General features: G+C 42.2%; 2 protein-coding genes across 5 annotated transcripts; one reads left to right on the top strand and one right to left on the bottom strand.

Moving 5' to 3' along the window:
- Positions 1 to 139: 139 nt before the first annotated feature.
- Positions 140 to 6,397, top strand: tmcc2 (transmembrane and coiled-coil domain family 2). Of its 4 annotated transcripts, none has more exons than XM_039798113.1 (5): positions 140 to 795; positions 2,482 to 2,892; positions 3,215 to 3,837; positions 4,486 to 4,621; positions 4,911 to 6,397. In XM_039798113.1, exons 2-5 carry the CDS (start codon positions 2,599 to 2,601, stop codon positions 5,208 to 5,210), a joined length of 1,353 nt encoding a protein of 450 aa, XP_039654047.1. In that variant the 5' UTR covers positions 140 to 795; positions 2,482 to 2,598; the 3' UTR covers positions 5,211 to 6,397. The 4 variants fall into 4 exon arrangements, with proteins under 4 accessions (XP_039654047.1, XP_039654046.1, XP_039654048.1 ...); XM_039798112.1 differs by having other exon boundaries at positions 140 to 518; XM_039798114.1 differs by having other exon boundaries at positions 140 to 513.
- Positions 6,398 to 7,502: 1,105 nt separating this feature from the next.
- usp49 (ubiquitin specific peptidase 49) lies at positions 7,503 to 15,787 on the bottom strand. The gene is made up of 7 exons (XM_039798106.1): positions 15,561 to 15,787; positions 13,033 to 13,146; positions 11,432 to 12,903; positions 10,751 to 10,958; positions 9,654 to 9,762; positions 9,267 to 9,472; positions 7,503 to 9,180 (listed from the first exon to the last, which is right to left on the bottom strand). The coding sequence occupies exons 3-7, from the start codon at positions 12,836 to 12,838 to the stop codon at positions 9,077 to 9,079; spliced, it is 2,034 nt and encodes a 677-aa protein (XP_039654040.1). The 5' UTR covers positions 12,839 to 12,903; positions 13,033 to 13,146; positions 15,561 to 15,787; the 3' UTR covers positions 7,503 to 9,076.
- Positions 15,788 to 15,807: the final 20 nt, after the last annotated feature.

Here is a 15,807-nt window from a genome sequence, read left to right on the forward strand (position 1 = left end):
CTTCCCCTTCCCCTCCCCGCCTCTCTCCTCTGGCCTCAGCGCAGCGGCACAGAGGCACCTGCACGCCTGCGCTAAGCTCTCCCATCCCCCATTTCCCTCCATCATCTGTCCCTTAGTTACAACATCCATTATAGGGCAGGACAGCTAGCATTTGCATTTAGACTAAAAGAGAGAGACGGCGAGAGGTAAGAGAGCCAGAGGGAGGCGGAGGGAGCTTATGACACAGAGAGAGAGAGAGAGAGAGAGAGAGAGAGAGAGAGAGAGAGAGAGACCAGATCAGAGCATTAGAGAGAGAGGGAGGTAGTGGGAGGCTGCAGTTATCGATGGCATTAACAATGGAGCGTTAGGATCCAGTGAGGTGTTGTAGTCAGCCATACAGCGGCTGGGGGTTAAGATATTTTGAGGAGGGGGGCTCCTCCTCGGTGAGCACAGGGGGAGGAGGAGGAGGAGGTGGGAGGAGGATGGGCCTCGAACACAGACTTGCAATGGCACTGCAAAAATTGGATTAAAGCAGTATGGTAACGTTTCTAATTTAATTTATTGCTGTGCTACTTGTGTCTCATCCTCATGTGTCCCGCATCCACGCTCGTTGACATCCATCAGCCGTCTCTCATGTCACAGTGTGTCCTCCTGCCGAGTGGAGAAGGCATGGGCATGCCCCACGCTCTAGCTCTTTTGATTGTGCCATAGACATCTGCCATCTCCATCCTCATCGCAGCCTTCTCTTCCGACCCACCGGGAGCCTTTTTGACCCATCGCTGGATTCATCCCCGTTAGATTTAGGCATCTGCTCGGGTCCGTGTTGTTGTTTTTTTTTTTCTTGTATTGTATTCACCCATAGCCTATGTGACGCCGGACACTGCCCCTTCCTCGTCTGAGCCATTGCTTATAGTTGCCGCATAAGCATCTCACTTTCTGTGACAAGATCAGGAAATGATTAACCACCAGGGATTGCAGTCATCTGTTTTTTTCCTTCTCTCCATTAGCCTACAATGTGATTGTAACCTACTTTGTCTATAAAAAATCTAATAAAAAAGAAAAATTGACTCGCTTCGCTCCGATTTATAATAGCCTAGCAGGAGCAGCGTGTGCTCATATCCCAGTGTCACGCAAATAGAATACCCGTCTGGAGAAATGAGTTTAGCGATATGAGATGTTTCTAGCCTACTGAGCTCATGTTTGCAGGGTCTGATTAGGCTACACTGTTTTGACGTCAGGAAGAGATTCATCAACAATTCCGCTATCTGCTAAGATATAAACAAATACATACAGACTATAACAGGGCATTCCCTCCTAGATCATTGAGATCAATCAGAATGATCCAGGGCATATTTGGATTTACATATATTGACCTATAGAACATTTAAATATAGACCATCCCATAGCCTACATTTCATCATCTATTATCTGTCTGTCACCATCATGATTTTAAATAGCCTACACCATGCAGCATGCTTTTACCTTCCTATTGCCTCATACAGACCTGATGCATTTTTAAACGAAAGGTGTTTTACTGTAACTTGTTTGTGGCGAAGCTGAGTTTCTGAGGCTGTGCAGAGCAGGAAACAGACTAATTATGTTTCATCTAATTAATGCATGATGGCCTTTCTGTGTACTCTCTGATGCCTCCACTAAATCAATTATGGGCATAACTGACTGACTCTCGTTTCAGAAGCCAAAGTGATTAGGAGATATTTATTTTAAAAGTCTGTAATTCCCTAATTATTTCCAAGACGTTTCCTTCAACAAGATCTGTAATTTGGTGATAATTATAAAGAAAATAGGGACAAAGTTAGCTGAATTTTATTTGTCAGTTTTGTTAAAATTATTATTTCACTTTTTTTTTTTTTTTTTACTTTTTTCACTGAACAAGAAAGACAATGGCAGTTTGTCAGTTGAGTTTATAAGCATTTGGTAATTCTCCAAATGCATTTAATTGGAAGAAAAAAAGCTCTTATTGAGCACAAGTGAATATTTGTTTATTTACTGAAACTTTTATCCTCATATATGTTAAAATGTATGTTTATCTGTAGTTTAATGTTCAGTGCTTGACTAAAGGACTCTGGATTATTAAAATTGTACCAATTGAACACTTTTTCTACAGTATTATGATTAGTTCAAGGACACTTCAAGGATATTATTGAGAAATTACGGAGCCGTAAATGAAGGCCTGACTATTTTTGGAACAGGGAACGCACGTTTGTCTGTTATGGCATCATCAGATAGATACTATTCCATTTAAGTTTAATTTTTACTTTTTTTTAGCTACGCGGGAAAACTTTTTTAAAAAGAAAAGACAAATAATTATAATCAGGATGCAACAATGGATACAATCTTCCTTTGTACTTTGACTTGAGTAGATTTCAGTACATGTCATGTTCCCTGGACTTGAGGAAAGTCATGTCAATCGTACTTCATCTGTAGTAGTTGTAGTACTCTCTCCACCCCTGATTACCTCCCCCTGCCCTCTCGTCCCCTCAGCTGGACAAGAGCGAAGTGACAACTCTAGGCCTACCCTCCACCACCAGCCATGGAGGCTCTGACAGTAACATCAGTGCGGACGGAGCGGCGGCAGCAGCAGCAGCAGCATCGGGGGTCATGGCCTGCGGGGGTGCAGAGGGTTTTGGGGTCGTCGAGCCACAGCGGACACGTGCTGCCTTGGAGCATCTGCAGCAGAAGATCCTGAAGGTCACCGAGCAGATTCGTGTGGAGCAGGAGGCCCGAGACGACAACGTTGCAGAGTACCTGAAGTTGGCCCACAACGCAGACAAACAGCAGGCATCCAGGATCAAGCAGGTGTTTGAGAAGAAGAACCAGAAGTCAGCACAGACCATTGCACATTTGCACAAGAAACTAGAGCACTATCACAAGAAGCTTAAGGAGATAGAACAGGTGGGTGAGGAAGCGTGTTTGCAGTTAGTGCATGAACATCTTGATGTACAGCTGTTTTTGTACTCTGGCTGTTTTGTATAATTACTGTATCTCGTGGCTGACTCAAACAAGTGTTGAACTATCTTTGTGAGGACAGTTGTGTCCAAATATAGACTGATGATTCTCATCTCCTAAACCAATGCATCATCCTGTGTCTCACCTAATTCTCTACAGGGCCTGCTTTCCTCATCTATCTTCCTGCAGTTCTCTCCCTTAACCTAATCTCTCCTACCTTTGAGATCCTCCACTTCTCTGCTTCCTCATTTCTCTTCCCTCTCTACAGAATGGACCGGCCCGGCAGCCCAAAGATGTCCTGCGGGACATGCAGCAGGGATTAAAGGATGTTGGGGCCAATGTTCGTGCTGGGATAAGTGGTTTTGGAGGTGGAGTAGTTGAAGGGGTCAAAGGTGGAGTATCTGCCTTCACTCACACAGCCGTGGTCTCCAAGCCGAGAGAGTTTGCCAGTCTTATCAGGAACAAGTTTGGCAGCGCCGATAACATTGCTCACCTAAAGGACTCACTCGAGGACGGAGTCGGGGGCCACTCTGAGGACACCCCGACACCTCGTGCACTGAGTGGAAGTGCCACTCTGGTCTCCAGCCCAAAATACGGCAGCGACGACGAGTGCTCCAGCGCCACGTCGGGCTCCGGAGTGGGCAGTAATTCTGGTGGGGCAGGGGGAGGAGGAGGAGGAGGACTGTTAGGACCAACCATGGGGAGCCCCAGACTGGACGGGCACCACCACCATCACCATCACATGCACAGCTCTTGGGACTCTCTACTTGAGGGCCTGCAGGAGATCAAAGCCAGCCAGGCGCACATGGAGGATGCCATCGAGGACATGAAGGGCCAGCTGCAGAGTGACTACTCCTACATGACTCAGTGCCTGCAAGAAGAAAGATACAGGTACAAGTCACACTAAGGAACTCTGGTGTTTTCACTACAGTCTTTACAATGTAGTTCACTGGAAGGATAAGGCTGGCAATATTCTGTATTGTTGTTATTGTCAACAAGTCCCATGAAAAGACCAAAATGGACCAACAGCACATCAGTACTTCCGTACCCTGTTACATTACATTTAACTGACACTTTTTATCCAAAGCGACTTACAATTGCTATACTGTATATGTCAGAGGCCGCATGCCTCTGGGTTTAGTGTCTTGCTCTGGGACACATGGGTTGATATATCACAGTAGGAATTGAACCCAGATCTCCTACACCAAAGGTATGTGTCATATCCACTGCGCCATCACCACCCAAACCCTCTAAGCTCATTTGTTTCTACTAAATATATAAATCTTTAAAAAGAGTCAAAAATATATTCTTTCATTAAAAAAAAAAAAAAAAGACTAAATCATTTCCTGTCACATCTGGACAGTCATTTTCAGCAAACGTTACTCAAACAGGAGTAAATAGTGAATTTGTTGGGGGACTATTTTCATTTGTGGATTAATACACATTTGATGCACTAGCTGGTATTTACTACAGCAGGACAATCACAATCTTTTGTATTATTTTGAAGATTCTTGTGTGTGTTTTGTACTGTACATTCAGGTATGAGCGACTTGAAGAACAGCTGAATGACTTAACAGAGCTGCACCAGAATGAGATGACTAACCTTAAACAGGAGCTCGCCAGCATGGAGGAAAAAGTCGCCTACCAGTCCTACGAGAGAGCACGAGACATTCAGGTCTTCACCTCTTGAAACTTGCCTTCAAATCTTCCGTTTTTTTTCTATCATATAAAATATTCTCAGTTGTTCTTAATTAAGAGTAAAACACTGAAAAGCTCCTGATTGGTGCATTGTCACTGTACATGACATCACGCTGTTTCAACTGAGCCCCCAAGGGGAAAAAATAAAGACCTCTTATGTATGTATTTCAAGACCCCATCACTCATAGTAAAAAGCTGATGAGAAATACACTTTCAGGGCCTTTCATACCAGAAAAACTCTGTGGTTACTCTGTGTGTACATACAGGAGGCGGTGGAGTCGTGCCTGACCCGCATCACCAAGCTGGAGCTGCAGCAGCAACAGCAGCAGGTGGTCCAGTTGGAGGGAGTGGAGAACGCCAATGCTCGAGCTCTGCTGGGCAAACTCATCAACATCATCCTGGCGCTCATGGCCGTGCTGCTGGTCTTTGTCTCCACCATGGCCAACTTCATCACCCCGCTGATGAAGACCCGTGCCCGGGTGGCCGCCACCGTCCTGCTGACCTTGCTGCTGTTCGTCCTGTGGAAGCAGTGGGACTTTGTGGAGCCGTGGCTGCTGCCCAGCTGAGCTCCCTGACAGAGAGAGAGAGAGAGAGAGAGAGAGAGAGACACTCCAGTGGGGGCCAGAGCAGAGAATCACAAACTCAGTCACCACCACTGAAGGATTCAGAGGCTGGAATAAAATCAGGGCCACTTTGAGCGTGAAGGTGGAGCATCTGAGGACAAAACATGGCACTTTTAAGACGAGGGAGTGTGACCAGATCTGGCCTGCAGAGTGTTGGGGGGTGTTTACAGTGAAAAAGAACAGAAAGTCTCTGCCTGCCAAGCGAGAAAAGACATCATCTCATCAAATCTGTTGGTGTTGATGACCAATCATCGATTGCATTGCTGTCACCAAAAACTGAGTTTCTTCCAAGAAATCTTTGGATCGTCTTTTTTCTAATGATTTATGATACATGAACTACAAAGACTAGAGAAACGTAATAATGACTTTAAAATGCTGATCATGTTCGCCGTAACCTTCATGTTGAAGCTATAGTATATTTGAGAGGAAAAAGGTTTTTTTCATGAATGTTATGTGCTCATGCATGTGTTTATATGTGCACTAAGATGCATCTAGTTGGCATGAGTTAACATTTCATTAATGACCAAATGAATCTTCTATAACTGCCGTTTTGTTGTCAGAAATACCGTGTAGATATGTTGCATCTCAACTCAGTGTCACTCCTGGTTTGTTTCACATCCTGTTCTGGTGGGGCTTTTAGACGCATTTCTCTCTTTTTGTCTTTTTCTTGAAGTCAAATCAACTGTTTTTTTTTTACGCTGATATCTGCCACAAATTCACCTTAATATTTCAACTATGTAAAATCTGTTCTGTTCTTAAATGCTATTTCATAACCACTATTATAGGACTGCTACTAATCCACAGTGTCAAATTAACTGGCATGTCAAATTGTATTAAAGTTTATATCCAGTTTGCAAAAAATAGTTATTGCTGTTTTAATAAACAATGTAAGAAATACATGATTTCATATATTAGGCTGACCTTGACTATATCCTTATCATCCTTTTGCAGAGACAGAACTTTTTGACTGAAATGTTCTTAGAAATCTTCCATCACGTACGATATAGATATAATGGTACCACCTTCTAATTAAGCATCTTTTGTAACTAAGGGTTCTATTAATAGTTTATAAAATATTTTCTAAAGCTATATAAATCCGTTTTGAGGCTTTAATAAAAGTTTGTGAAAAATCCCTTTGACTGATTACGCAGTTTGGCAACTTACATTTTGAAAAAGGGATGACCAAAAAAACATTTAATAAACTTATTAAGCATTTACTAAAGGATTAGCAACATCTGTAACTGTATTATTACCTGATAGAAAGGATAAACACCAGCCAGAGAGATTTGGCAACCCAACATTCTTTTTATTAATGTCTCAATGTATAAACCCCTTAATAAAGGATCTATTATTAGACAGTGGGACTGAAATAAGTTTAAAAGTTGAAATTCTTAGCATATTCACTTAAACAAATAACTGCTAATGAATACAATAAGGACTATGTTATGTAAGTAATTACATCAGCATGTGACGGCTGACTTTAGTGTGATTGGCAGTTCAGGAAGTGCTCATTGAAATAGAAACAAGTAATTATTCATGTAGGTAAGCTAAATGCTAAACTTCTAATTAGCATTTAGCTAAAATGCTTAGCTATTGGAACAGTAGCAGAGAAGTCATTAAGTCAGCAGAGGCTAAGGGTATTTACCTTTGCTAAAATGATCTAACATTAGCCACCATAACCTGCTGATCACAGCAGACCAAGTGAGGCTGTTAGCAGCGAATCCCGTGTGGATTCAAATGAGCAATGGTGCATTTTATAGCTAATGAAGGCTATGAAATGTTTAATTTGTAAGAGGAACAAAGTGTTAGGTCTTCTCTCAAAAGTGATAGTCCAGCTTTAAAGACAAAAGCAGTCTCATAGTTCACCAACAGAATAAATAAAATATTACAAACAAAACATTGTGTTTTATGTTACATTTTTGTTAGTGAAAAACTAAAAAAATGTTGACGGGTGTAAAAAAACCCATAGTGAAATAAATAGGATAGGGGACCTGTTCATCAGATGCATCTTTGTCTGGACAAGATTACATTTATTCTAGGTTAATAATCTTTAAAGCATTAGAGAAAACGAATGTATGGGATATTTCAGATCTGATGTGTATCTAATATATCTAATGTGTATCAGATGCTTCTGTGGATTATTTCAGTTCTACTTTCCTGTATCGCTTTGTTAAGTACCCTCCTATAATGCTGTTAACATACTGTAGATGTTGCAGGCACTGCGACGACCCAAGAAATGTTTCACATTTGTTTTGTCTTTTTAATAATTACCATCAGGCAAAACCCATGTGACCATTACATTTATGACAGGTATTCTTACAGTACAAGACAGAACTCAAGGGGATCAGAGCCGGTGGCATGGCCACACCTGACCGCTAAAAAGTAAGACATTCATCGTCATTAGATTGTTCCAACTTTTACATAGAGTTCGTTTGACTCTTATCAAACACGTTTTTTTTCTTGATTACCTAGCAAATTCTAAAGACCTTGATAGAAACAGCAGAGTAGAAAAAAAAAAACATTGTATAACAAGCAGAAGAATTCCTGATTTTATGTCCTGTCAAGATGCAAGATGTACAATATATTGCTTTCAGGTGCTCAACTCAAAATGGGTACCCCAACACATTCTTCTGTATCGCAGTCTGCCCTTTAACTCGTTTTTTTCCCCCATCTCCTGCCGACCTGGGCTCAGAATAGTCTAACCGTTACGCAACAGGGGGAGCTGCCATTTAAACAAGATACAGGAGCAAAAAGATGAACAATCACAAAGATAGGACCAACAATATTAGCCCCTCCTCAAAAGTGCAGCTTTCCACCACTCCTCATCAATCAAGTGTCTGAAACTCAAACTTTTTGCTTCTTTTTATGAAAGTGAAACATAGAATGACTACAAAATAAAACTAAAACTAGTCCTGTTCACTGAGAGCAAAGGGTAAAGGCCTCAAGCCTGAGACGCAGTATCCAGTCACAGCAGTACAATTGAGGAGAGGACATGAAGTACAAACGACACAGGGATGAGTATTAAAAGTTTTCAGAACTGACATTTCACGATAATTAAAAAAAGCTGAACAGACGGCGACACAGACTCTGGATTTTATTCACCAGATTCATTTAATTCAAGTGGAACAACACAATAATGTTGAAAGTAGTACCTCTTATAACATTTAGTGCATTGGCTATTAAATGTACGGTTATATATATATATATATATATAAAAGGCACATTAACAACACTATTGTGATTAAAATGCTCTAAAATCCAGAATCCATGTTGCCTTTGAATGTGAAATGCTGTTACAGGAGAGCACCTGGTTGGTTCCAGACTCAGAGACCAGCCTGATTGTTTTTAAAAAAACACGGACACACAACTTGGTGTTCAGCAGGACAGAGTCGGACCTGCTCCCACAGTCTTCGGGCCGTTAACCGGTATGCTGGTCCCACAGGCCGAGAAACCGGTGGCCTCATTTATGAAAAGGTTTTTGATTTATTATTTTTATTTAAAATCAAACGCAATCCAAAGCCACCTATTAGAACATTTAAATTCCAATTATTTTTCTTCAATTACATACTACTACTACAGCATGTATACAATTATCATAATCTTTCTCATCAGGATTATGTTCCTAAAATTTTCACTTTGACTTAAGATTGTGGCTGTCCTACTGCCCCCATGCTATCTTTTTTTTTTTTTTTTTTGTAGTAAATTATTTCAAAATGATTGTTTAATGACATCTGGGGAAAATATCAGAACGTTTTCATAAATGCAGCCTTTAGTTGCCACGTACAGATCGACATCACAGCGAGAGGTACCTAGGCAGACCTCTGGGTATAGAAGAGAATATAGGCCTGAGTGTTGCACACTTCCTCCACACTGCAAACCTTCATCTCAGAGTCATTACAGTGGACCCAGAAACCTGAGGATACAAAGACAAAAACAGGTTAAGAGCAGAGCAACAGGACTTTGTAGGTTGATCTGAATCAAGTCCGGTCTCTTCCTCACCTCCTTCTGTATTGTAGCAGTATGCGGTGTAGTGCCCTGAGCCAAAGCCTTTACCATGATGCATAACGACAGCAGACAGATCGTAGGTGTAGCCTCCTCTGTGGACAGAGTGACCTGAGCCTGTGCAGCAGTATGGTTTGATGTTCAGAACCTGGTCAAAGGCCACATGGACGCCGATTTTCTCCCTATGGTTCCGCCCTGACCATCTGCCATACAACAGGAACCAGTTAGCTCACAAGCACCGTGATAAATATACATTGCTCCTCTACTTTAGCACTTTCATTTTAGCTACAAAAAAAAAAAAAAAATAAAACTGGGTTTTTCAAACTGTTTTAAAGTGATTTAACAGTAAACATTATGTGAAAAATAGCCTGTAGAGAAACTTGCCTGAAGCGTTTGAGGTGCAGCCGTAGAACCTGAGGTAAACGGTAGATCAGAAGCTGCTTACGTGCCTCTGACAGAACTAAGGGTTTGTGGGATGATTTCCGTCTTCTTTCTGACAAACCATGAAACAACGAGATGGTAAGTTACTCTGCAAATCAATTCAAAATGCATATCACTGCGCTTTATTTTTGCGCAGAGGTGACACACTTCCTTGCAGTATATCAGGCTTTGCGAACAGACAAACATTTGTGCAGCTTTCATAAAAGGCTGCCGGCCTTGTTTTCAAGTCACAGCCTCCTCCAAGGCTGTCAACAGCGAGCTAACACAAGTCAGTGTCCTCGCTCTCTGCTCGGTCACTCAGAGAGTGTGTTGGCCCACTGCTGGAGGCGCTGCATCTCAGTCAAAACTGAATTATTTTTAACTCTGAACTCAAAACTATTTTGTACATTTACTTATTCAAGTCAGTTTTTAAAGTTGTAACTCCTGTCATTAAAACTACATTTGTCTCAGCACTAATGTCCTCTGCATTCAAAGTCCAATTTCCTTTTGTGATGCAATGTTATTTGTACAGGTATGTGAAACACTGCATTAACAGCATTAGCATTTTAGATCAAAATATTTTCAAGCCATCCCTTTGTATTGAAATGGAGCAGAGACAGATGGACAGACAGAACACACAATGCGCTGCAATCAGCCGTTTCTCCGCAAAGGCAGAGTCAACTAGACCACACTGCGAGGAGTTGAATCAGGCTCCTTAGATCGAATTTGGTCACCACTACTTATTTTCTTGTCTTTGTTTTAGTAGTTGTGGTGTAGATTCGTCTGCTTTACGCTTACCAGGCAGTCCTAGGAAATTTGTCCATGCTTTGCTAGCAGTGCAGCAGAGCCATGCAATATTTAAATTTAGTGTCACCATATTATAACTCTAGGCACCCCCTAGGGGGCACGTCCCCCAGTTTGGGAACCATTGCATTAGATTATGTTAGTAGTTAAGTAGTAGGCAGGCATCCTGAATTAATTCAGATGTGTCCAACTCCAGCGGTAGATGGAAAAAATCTTAACAGATAAGAAATTTAAATTTTTGTTTGCATTGTACTCACTGTTGCAGTGGTTGCAGGCATAGATGCTGCCTTCGAGAGCCTCCATTTCCGTAAACTTGGACAGCATCTCAGTGAGGGTGCAGCTGCGCTGGTAAGCTGTAGAGCCTGAGCCTTTGTCTATGCTGTGGTATCGCTCTGGAAACTCCAAAGACAAATCCCAGAACGGCTCAACTGTGTTAGACTTGTGCTTACAGGACAGACACGTCACCTAAAAAAGAAAAACACACAGCAAGAAGAGAACAAAAACAGGTGAAGACTCCAGTGGTAAGTAGCTGTGATTAAGTCTAACATTTTAGAAATTAAGTGGACCTCTAAAGAGTTTTTAAAAAGCATCACAAAATATTAGAATCTAAGAGTGTCTTAAAAATCTGTTTATGTAGGGACAGAAAAAATGTATCGGTGTTATTAGCCCATATAGGTCAGTTGAACATATTGTTTGGTATTAAAACTGCCGTAGTTTTATATCAAGGACCCTGAAAGTCTTTTTTGAGTGATATTCAAAATTAAAAAAATTAATGACTTATTTTTTTAACAATCATATCTCATTTATAAGGATGAGTTGTCGTGTATTCCTTTTCAAATGACTTGGCCTCACTCTTTCAGTGTTTCTTTTATGAGTTTGAAGGCAGGTTTGGGACAAGGTACTCATACTCTAAAGTGGGCACATATCTGATGTCTCACCTGGCTGAGTAGCTGCCCATGAAAGATGGTGTTGAGAACCTTGAGCACTTGCTTGGATAGTTTCCTCTTTGTGATGGGGATAACTATCCTGCGTTTGGACCCCTCTGTGTCCAGCTCCTGCTGCACCTTGTCCAGCAGCTCACACAAGAACTCCTGGGCGTCCTGCTGGTCGTACCCACGGAAAGCTGGGATGAGGTTCCACACAGAGTGCAGCATGGCGAATGGAGACACTAAAGACCACCGGCCTGACCACATGACCCTGAAAAGTGTATGCAACTCATGGCACAGAGACATCTGCTGGCGGGTGGAGCAGCGAGACTCCTTGGGCTGGACCAACTCCGAAGCCTGTGGGGAAGGCGGGGCACTTTCTTTTTTGCCCACGGGCAAATTCCAACTGCCTGCCTTGCCTATGGGTTCAAGAGGGCCTCCTGACAGTGCTGTGGTACTACTGCTGACGACACTTCCTGTCACACCCTTCATCCCCTGGGAGTGATTGGTCTTGGCCAGCAGCTCCTCAGTCTCACAAAGGTCCAAAGTGAGAAAACACTCCCTGAATTTCTGCAGGTGGCTTAGCACTTGCAATATTGAGTTCATGTAGCATGTGTTCCCCAAATTGCGCAGACCAGTGACACCTGGAGCAAGTCTCCGGCGGGTTACCGTGTGTGTGGAGTAGTACCTCCTCAGTTTAGCAGCTCTGCCATTCGGAGGAGCCTTACGGGACAGGGGGAGAAGGGAAGGCTTCTTGGGGGGAGGAGGTAGGCGTTCTGGAGGGTCGCGAAATTTGCGAGGAATGAGTGTGATGGTTGAACGTGGCGCCTGAGTAAGAAGCCTAGCACTCTTTCTGGGCGGGACATTGCCAAGCTCTTCCATGAGTCTCCTTTTCACCTCTTTTTTTTGTCTTCTGGCTTCCTCAAGTTTCTCTTTACGCCGATTCTGCAGCTCTTGATGTTTACAGATCCACATTTGAAGCATCTTCCCCAGAAGTGCTTTCCTCCTGTGACGCGAGGCCAGCTGCATGGGGGGCTGTGGCCCACAGTCCCCAACCCAGGGGGGGCACTCTCCCCCAGTCGAGGAGCGTAGTGAGCGTCTACCTGGGCTGCGAACAGTAGAGAGTGCCCCTCTGAGGAGTTTGAGGTCTCCCTCTGCGTTATCATTGAGTACATAGTCTCCACAGGCAAAACAGAACACATCCAGCTCACGCACCTCCATAGCCAGTGGGTGGTGTGACTCCTGAAAGTGTTTGAGCGAGTGCTCCTCTATGAAACGTCCACAGGCCACGTGGGAGCACTTGAGGCAGGCCCACACTGAATCGGTGGTGCTGCAGTCCACACAGTGCCATTTTTGTGGATTGAGGATGGAATGGTCGTGACCCAGACGCAGGCGTCCCACGTGCTTACAACGATCCATCTCTCACGATGCACATGTGGCCTCAGTGATAGGACACACGTCCTGTAACCAAGCAGCACCTCATTCTGGAGGTAAGATTTACAGAAAAAAATAAAATAAAGTGAGATTAAGGTCATCTGGCCATACAATCCAGTAAAAGGACATATCCAGTCTGAATCATTCACATTAATGAGAAAATGAAAAGGTTTACTTACTGTAAAAGTAGTTTGCTTGATCAGGTTTGGGACAATACATCACAACATCTGCAGAGAACTCAACAGCAACGTTCAGCTCAATCACCCATGTCCATGGTCACCAACAGGAGTATTCTGAGAAACCGGGATGAAATCAAATTAGTAGTGCATAGTTGCATCAGGACTAATGATTACACCAAAAGACCAAAGTCTCTTTTACTAACAAATTTTAAATTAAATAATGAGAAAATGCACCAAAACTAGGAACATCAATAACTACAAAATAACAATTTACACAAAATACAAAGAAGGCATTTCCTGAGAGGACTTGTCACCACTAAACAACATCTTTCCATTTCAAGGACACCCAGCATTTAAGATGTATTCAAAAGCACACACTTTAAGTCATCCACTAGTGTGGGATAATATTAGATACAGTTGTGCTCATAAGTTTACATACCCATGACAAAGTTGACTAAAGAGGAATAAAAAAAACGTCTTTTGGAAATTGATCTTAATGCCTTAATTTAAAAAAAATTAGGAAAAATCCAACCTTTAAAAAGGACACCAATTTTCTTTGTGAATGAATAATATATTGTAAACTTAAAAACGTTTTCTTCCTTAAAACACAGGGGGCACAAATATACACACCCCTATGTTAAATTCCCATAGAGGCAGGCAGATGTTTATTTTAAAGGCCAGTTATTTCATGGATCCAGGATACTATGCATCCTGATAAAGTTCCCTTGGCCTTTGGAATTAAAATAGCCCCACATCATCACATGCTCAACTTTATCGGGATGCATAGTATCCTGGATCCATGAAATAACTGGCCTTTAAAATAAAACTGCCTCTATGGGAATTTAACATAGGGGTGTGTATACTTGTGGCCCCTGTATTTTTTAAAATTAAGGCATTAAGATCAATTTCCAAAAGATGTTTTTTTATTCCTCTTTTTAGTCAACAATTAGCATGGGTATGTAAACTTATGAGCACAACTGTAATTTGCAGTAGTGCGTATATAGAATGGTTTAAGTTTACAACATCTATTAAAATGTGGCTTTCAAATAGAATCTTCTCCAACATGGTTTGAAAATCTACTATTTACAAACATTTCATAATCTGAACAACTTATTAAAAACGATACCAGACACTGAGAAGTGATTACTACTGAAAAACTCCTACACAAAACAGATTTTGCAGTGACATGCAAAACAGGATAAACACTATGTGTAAAAACCACTTGATGAATGCGGGACTTGGAACAGACTGTTTTATAAAATACCTTTCTTCTCTTATGTGCTTAAGTGTTTTCCTTGACTTCACAGAGAGCTTGTGCTGAGTGTTACACCATTAATATTGTGGGCCTGTAACACCCATTGAGACATGATATGTAATATTGAGCTTTACAAATAAACTTGACCTGACATTAACTAGGGTTATTAGTCAGATCATTGGCAACCTTTGGAGTTGAAATAAAAATAAAAAAAATAAATACAGTATATGTATTGTTATTTGTTGTATGTGTGCTGGTAATGATTAACGTTACGTCTGATGTTTATTGGAAATATGCCCATCTCATTAAAAACACAATATATGGGGCTCATTTACATAGACAATATTTAAAGCTCCTAAACGGCCATATTTACAGGCAGAAAAATTGACATGAAGGAGAATGGCTGTCTGTCCATTTAAATAGTGTTAATCCATGTATTTCTGTAACGTTACCTCAGCGCTGTGCTACACCATTCTTCTTGCTTTTCATTTTGTGTAAATCATTCCCCTACTTTTATAACTACGATTGTAACCAAAGGACACGATTTACTTGCAAGTCGGTGCAACTGGTTTCTAGTTGGTTGAGTACCCAAATTGTGCTATGTTGTGCTGTACTATTGGAAGTGCCTATTATTAACGCATGTGACGCTGATATTCACAAATGTTACAATACCCCAACTGTAACGTAATCTGTCCGTGTTTTAAAGCCTAACGTCTGGGTGAGCCTGGCTGGCTCTTAACGCCATGCTAAGCTACCCCACCATCACCATGTTCAACCAGAACAAAGAGCAGTCAGAGAGCCACTCTCCAGGAACATCCAACAACTTTGTGGGTCTGAGGCAGCTCAGCCAGCCATAAGTTAGCAACACCGCTAACCGCTAGCTACTGCAGCTCTGCACAGGGTTAGCGTTGTCTAGCCTTCTGCGATCTATCTATAATTATGTACTTTGTTAAAAACAGATGATTCGCTTGGCACCGAATAGCTAACATTTATGTAATTAGCTTGCCATAGTAGCTACCGTTAGCTGAACGGCTAGCGCGTTTGCGGAGGACAATCGAAGTTAACCTCACGGTTGTTGTTGGTCGCTAACGTTGACTAAGTATTAACACTGTGCGGCTTAGCTCGCTAACGAACTGCGCCGTTAACCGTTAAAGAACTCCCGGGTGACTTTTATCACAGAACGCCGGTTAATGGAGTGCACATTAACACTGGGCCTCATCTGTGTTCGTTACTACATTTTACATCTGATAACGGAAAAGCTGGGTAACATTACCATCACCAACATCCATCCATCCGGTACACTCAGAGGTGGTTGTTGTCCTGCTCTTCACAGATTGAACAACCCAACTCTCGAGCTGATCCCAGACCCCGCTGCTCTCATTGGACTGGGACTGAGCGGCAGCCGGGCTCTCATTGGCGGAATGACTGAACAACAGGCAGCAGGATGGACCGGCCGTCCGTCCGTCCACCCACCGAGGCCACATGGAACAATAACCGAGCCTAGACCGCACACCAGGCAA

Source organism: Perca fluviatilis, chromosome 4, assembly GCF_010015445.1.
Source record: "Perca fluviatilis chromosome 4, GENO_Pfluv_1.0, whole genome shotgun sequence".
NCBI lineage: Eukaryota > Metazoa > Chordata > Actinopteri > Perciformes > Percidae > Perca > Perca fluviatilis.